Source organism: Drosophila navojoa, chromosome 5 (genome assembly GCF_054131105.1).
Source record: "Drosophila navojoa isolate 15081-1374.11 chromosome 5, UAZ_NAV_1.0, whole genome shotgun sequence".
Classification (NCBI taxonomy): domain Eukaryota; kingdom Metazoa; phylum Arthropoda; class Insecta; order Diptera; family Drosophilidae; genus Drosophila; species Drosophila navojoa.
In genome coordinates this window covers 10,402,223-10,408,626 of record NC_142893.1, presented here as the reverse complement: position 1 = coordinate 10,408,626, position 6,404 = coordinate 10,402,223, and the positions used below count along the sequence as shown (strand labels likewise).

The following is a 6,404-nucleotide window of genomic DNA, read 5'->3' as shown; positions in this document are numbered from 1 at the left end:
AAAAATTCAATGTTTATTTTTCTTAGATAATCTATCTCTATCTATTTGAACTCCTTTATTCACTCAGTCTTACATACCTAACATGAACATCTCAAAACTACTTCCAGGAATTGGAAGGATCATTTTGACCATTCACACATGTGTACACAAGTGTCCCTTTTTAGTCCTTCGCGCCGTTGTCGAGGCTCACTTAACATTCTTATCAGCTAAGGGATGACATTTTTATTACTTAGAGGAAGATAACATGCAGCATTGTTTATTCTGTATGTATATATACATACATACATACATGTAACATGCTTGAACATGAATAAATTATATTTTATTTTGATCTCTTAGAAAATCCTTCAAATGCCATGGCTGCGTAGTTAATGCATTGTTAGCAACCAACAGGTGTGACGTCACATTCTCTTAAATTTTGCTGCGCATTAATAATTCAAACAACCAGTTGTGTTAAATGTGTTATCCTTCTTAACAATATTGTCGACTTTCCACTCGAAATCAATAAAATTGCATTGCTGAAATCTTTTATGAATTCAGACTTAAATATTACGCTTAAATGTATGCACTATTTTATATAAATACATTTAAATAATCGTAGGCAAGCTTTTAAAGGCATTTTGCTTGCATATGTATGTATGTATGTATGTGCATATGTTCATGCATGCTATGTAAATATACCGACGAATCGCTTATATGTATGTATGTATGTTTGTATGTATTACTTCCCTAAGAGAGCTAATTGCCGCAGTGTCATAGCAATCAGCTGTATGTCAATGACGACTAACGTAAAAGCGCGCAAGCTACGCCGTTAACGTCACTTCCTATTACCATGTAGGAGCTAAAACGACTGATGTATTTTATGGACAAAGTGTCGTAGGAAAAGTTGACAGTTATTAGTTCTATAGGGCTCTCAAATTTTATATAGCAACTTGCGCACAAAATAAACAATATTGGCGCTAAAAACTTCGCATTTAGAGAATGCGAATTCCAAACACAAACGTTTGCCACTTCAGCCTTCCGCTGTCCTCGGCATATCTTGTATACAAATACGAATAAGACGGAAACATAGATTATAATTTACATTTACATTTACATACATGGTAGAGTTCGGAGCAGTTGTGCTTTGACGATCAAAGAAGAGCACTTGACTCCCAAAGAAAACATTGAATATACTCAACTCAAATTCAAATTACATACATATGTACGTATATCATAAATACATACATACACAAATATGTCTGCACATACATACATACATATGTATGTATGTATTTGTGTATGCATGTGTGCATGTTGACGAAAGTTCAAAAGGAAAAAGTAAATCTTGAAATCTGATTGCTGGACCTTCTTAAATGTACATACATATGTATGTATGTAAGTACAAAAAATCACGCAAGAGATCTTACATACATACATACATACATGTTTACAAACATACTTACATACATATTCTCATATATGTAAGTATTTATATTTTGTCAAAGAGCAAAAAAATAACAGTTACTAGTGTGTGTGTGGGACATTTTTTGATATTCCGCATTCGTTTCAAGCACGAGAGAATGAATGCAGGCAGCAATAATAGATAAAGCAAGGATAGAGAACTAAGCAAAACATTCGTCTGGGATCATCGACATACATACATATACATATAAATGCATGCACACATACATAAATTTGTATATGTATGCATTGAGTTTCTGTTGAGCTATTCCAACAGCTTGTCCGAGCGTGAGAGTAAATTTGCGTGTGCAAGTGTGTGTGTGTGCATGTGTGTGAAATATATAAGAGACCAAATGAGGAAAACTCGAGCTCAGTTCGTTGTGAAATTTCTAGATGAATACAGCTCGAACCTGGCGTTCCTCATGTCGTAGGTGAATAAGGAGTTGGCGATAATTGAATTAAATTGAAGAAATTCGGTGCGATTATATTTTAATAAAATGGATTATCAACCTGTAAGTGTCAACAATTATACATAACTAATATATGCAGTCAAAATTACACATATTAAAAATATTTTTATGCGTATGTGTATGTATGTAAAAATTTTAATTTGTATGTTGGAATGCAGTTGAACACGAAATTCGAACTGCCCAAAAGTCCCGCCTCAACGCTACACAACGATGAAAGCGATGATGATGTAGAGTATATCGGTACTATACTTCCACCTGGGCGCCAACAGAAAATAATCGACACCAAGTGGAGCCCTAATCAAAATGCGGACACAATGGCTTCCTTATTGGCCACGCCGCCGCTATCGCCAGAGGAGCCGGACACGCAGCAGACGTATATGCCCATCCTGACAGCCATGCTGTCACAGAATGCATGCCCCAACTCCGAGTTTCTGGTGCAAATTCCCTGTTATTTGTGCAACCGGCCATTCAATGATATCAATCAACTGCGTGACCACCTGACCATGCATGCCAGCCAATTACTCATACACCTACGGCAAGGCGCTACAGATGTACCCAATCTGTACCCATTGCCTCCAACCGTTGCCCCTGAGCCAAGCAATCGTAACGAATTTGTTGAAGTCGCTCAGCCGCCATCACAAGAAGAACCACAGCCGCAACAGGTGAAAACGACTCAATTCGCCTGCGATAAGTGCGACAAGGTGTACATCTGCAAAGCATCGTTGAAGCTGCATCAGCGACTGCATCACACACAATATCCCATGCATAACAATGGCAGATGGTGGACCGGAACGTCATATAAATGTCATATATGCCGGAAGAGCTACAAACGCGAATGCTTCCTCCAGAAGCACATCCACTACAAGCACGGCCCACAGCATTGCACAAATCCGCTGGACGAGGCTGTGGAGACTACGCCGTCTGTATCAAGTTCCGAAAAGCCGCAACGTTGTGTCTGGAGCACAAAAATGTTTAATGCCGTTGCCGCAGCCAACTACAATCCGGCTACAGAGACAGCGTCCAAATACTTGCCGCCTGATACATCCTCAGCATCCGAGACGCAAAATCCTACTACGAAACCGCTTACAAAGCGAAAATACCCACTGCGTTCTCCCCACTTCAATCCGTGAGTGTCCAAGCAAACTAAAAATGAATTCGAATCAGTAAAAAAAAAATGAAATCGTTATCTTTCAGTAACCTCTGGATCGACAATGATGCCTTTATTGAATAGATGTCTATGTATTCATAAATTTGTATACCTCAGTTAATATTTAATTATCTGTGAATTACGTATGTATAAGGTTATCTTTTAAAAACATCCCTAGGCAGCATAGCTGCCGCCCATACCTACATCAGACATATGTATGTGTGTCTTTATATAGTATTAATATTATAATATTTATGATCATAAATAAGCTGATAAGCTTTCGCACAATCACTTGAATATTTTCAAATTGTGCTGAGTTTCAAAAACTCGATTCGAATTGATTGTAAGACACTCTGTTGATAAGGCTAAATTTGCAAGAGGCTAAGAAATTCGAGCAAAAATAATAAACAAAGCATACTCAGCGCTCGTATAAAAGGAAATTCAAACCTTATGCTGAATCGGCAGAAAATGTTTACAATTCCAATTACACTTATAAGTCATTCAGTTGATATCTGAGCCCCAACGGAGCAACAACAGCGACGGGAGAACTAAATCTAATTTCTGTAAGTATATGTCTATATAACTTGTGTTGTGTAATACATGTTTCGTGATAGATGAAATATTCGGCTTTAATTTTAGCTATAAGTTGGATAACTTTTGCTAAAAATTCTATTTGTATAAAATATAAATAGAGAGCGAAAGAGTAAAAAACAACATTTTTACTGCTTTCAAGAATTTTGAATGTTGAAATAGCACAATCATATACTCAACAACTCTTATGAAATACATACATATATGTTGCGTGATATATAAAAATACTCGGTTGTACTTTAATTATAAGGACAATGAAAATTCTTTAAAGACATCTGAAAAATATTGGATAGTCATTAAATTCAATAAATTAATGAAATTCCTTCAAGAATTGTGAGTGCCATATCCTAACTATAATCATACCAATTCTGTAATAGACTTACGTAATTATAAAATTTAGGTAAAAAATGTATACATGTATAAATGTACATAAATGTTTATGCATTAAGGAAGAATCTGAAATGAATCTGATCTTAATTATATCGCATTAAAAGTGATTTAATATAGGATTGTATTATTCCTGATCAATTATAATCGGAAAAAAACTAAAATCAACAAAATATAGATAAACATGTACACATAAATACATACATATGTATGTATACATACATACATAGTACATTCTAAAAATCTGTTAAGGAAAAACGCTTGGAATATGGTGAAATGCGCTTACCATATGATCTCTAAAATAACTGAAATAAGATACGCATGCATATGTTGCAAGTACATATGCCCTTATTTGAGCAGTAAAAATAGATTTTAAAAACCCTTGCTGGCTCCAGTTTCAAGTGTCATTGAAGTTTCTCCTTTACCCAAAATACTTACACACACACAGCCGCATAGGCTCACAAAAAAACAACCTCACAGTGAGCGGCTCAAGTAATATGCTCTTATCGCTTTCAAGGCGGCTCCGTTAGTCTCTTTGTGCGCAGTTCTAATCTGTCAGGCGACGAGAACAGAGCTACGGAATATTTTGCTCTGCTATATTCGCAATTACACGAAAATAATAAATATATTATACATATATAAGAGATCAACATAATATAGGACTTGGCAGCAGTATGGAGCTCAATATACACCAAAATTTGGTATAAATATAAGAGTTCCATCCGTATAAGTGTATAAGTATAAGTATAATTGATTTACAGCACTGATTCCATTGCAGACACAATTCGATTGGCTGCACTCGAAATTGTTATCGAATTCGATAAATCCAATTGCCATCTCAAGCGCTCAATTTGAAATGGAAAATGAGAAGATCGATTCATATGAATATGGCATAAAGTGTTTCCTTTGCCAGAAACTTTACACGGACATTGATGAGCTGCAGGATCATTTGCAAAACCATTCCATAGAGAGTACTACAAATACAGCTCTGAGATATTACAATTGTGATGTGTGTGGCAGAGGTTTACGCTCCGAGGAAGAATTGAAGAAGCACATAAAACGTTTTCATGGTACACATCTGATCAAAAAAGAGATCGAGGCTGGAAGTCGATACAAGTGCGACAAATGTAGTGATATTTACATAAGCTCTGAATACTTGGAAAAGCACAAAGAAACGGCACACAGTGTACAAAAGGAATTCAAAATAATCACGCGTATAATACCAGCGAAGCCCAAATATGCACCGCGTTCACCTTTCTTCAATCCGTAACATACATATATTGTGATTTTCTATTTTACGAGAAACTCAATCTTGTTTTTTATTTTTTATTTTTTAGAAATCTACTCAGTTGGGATGCGTACTTATAATCATATAATGAAAAATTATTCAATTTGTTGATCGACTAATTTATATTAGCTCACCAAATAAGTACCTGGAATTCATAATCAACAAATAATACTCACACTGACATGAGCTTTAATTTGATAAGCATGGAATTGCTTCATACAACATCGTCATGGATCAATACTATATAGAGCGTTATTTGGATTTGAATTTATTTTATTCTGTTATTAACTGGAACTAATTGACTTCGGACTATTATGTCATGAAAAGATATTAATATGCAGGTCTATGAAACAAGACCAAAACACAAAAAGATTTTGTTTTAATGAAATATTCCCATATAAATTATTTTAATAAACAGCAGGCGACACAAAATGCGTTTTGCTTTATTTAAAATTTTATTTTCGTTTTCTATATGTATGGTATATGATTTATCGTATATAGTACAACATATGTTTATTTAATTCGCTCGCTTGTTTAATACATTTCAATGCAATCAATGGATTATTCGCAATTCCTTGAATCGTAGAAAAGGTGTTTTGCATGTGTTTTCTTGAATTACCTAGAATTGCATTTTAGTTTCTGTCTTTTATATAATACGCATATATATAGAATAATCTATTACCATTTAAGCTTAAGACAATCATTCCTTAGCAGTCCAATGCATTCTCACGCAATACCAGTTAAATATACCTACTGTTCCCAGTACAAACATTGAAATATAAGTTGGCTAACTACATAAGTTAAAACGAACTAACTGCATACATATACCATCGTTATGTCAATCCAATACCTTATCGATAACTATATAAAATTATTATTTGGAAAATAAATACTATGAAAAAACAGCTGAAGCTAAGGCAAAAATCAATGCAATAACAAGCAAGAAAGTGTTAAGATTGAAAAACAGAAACAAAAGTAAAAAAAAATTGGTTTCTTAAGTCTTTGTTTTTTGGAAACACAAAGCACATGTGACTAAAAACAATATACAATTTGGATTGATTGCTATAATAAATAACTA

At 34.6% G+C, this 6,404-nt stretch overlaps 2 protein-coding genes across 2 annotated transcripts; both read left to right on the top strand.

Moving 5' to 3' along the window:
• Window positions 1–1,747: 1,747 nt before the first annotated feature.
• Lime (Linking immunity and metabolism) lies at window positions 1,748–3,483 on the top strand. The gene is made up of 3 exons (XM_018104734.3): window positions 1,748–1,955; window positions 2,072–3,039; window positions 3,108–3,483. Exons 1-3 carry the CDS (start codon window positions 1,941–1,943, stop codon window positions 3,142–3,144), a joined length of 1,020 nt encoding a protein of 339 aa, XP_017960223.1. The 5' UTR covers window positions 1,748–1,940; the 3' UTR covers window positions 3,145–3,483.
• Window positions 3,484–4,559: 1,076 nt separating this feature from the next.
• Window positions 4,560–6,250, top strand: LOC108653858 (putative zinc finger protein CG12744). Its single transcript, XM_018104732.3, has 3 exons — window positions 4,560–4,739; window positions 4,817–5,304; window positions 5,376–6,250. Exons 1-3 carry the CDS (start codon window positions 4,713–4,715, stop codon window positions 5,404–5,406), a joined length of 546 nt encoding a protein of 181 aa, XP_017960221.1. The 5' UTR covers window positions 4,560–4,712; the 3' UTR covers window positions 5,407–6,250.
• The last annotated feature ends 154 nt before the right edge of the window (window positions 6,251–6,404 follow it).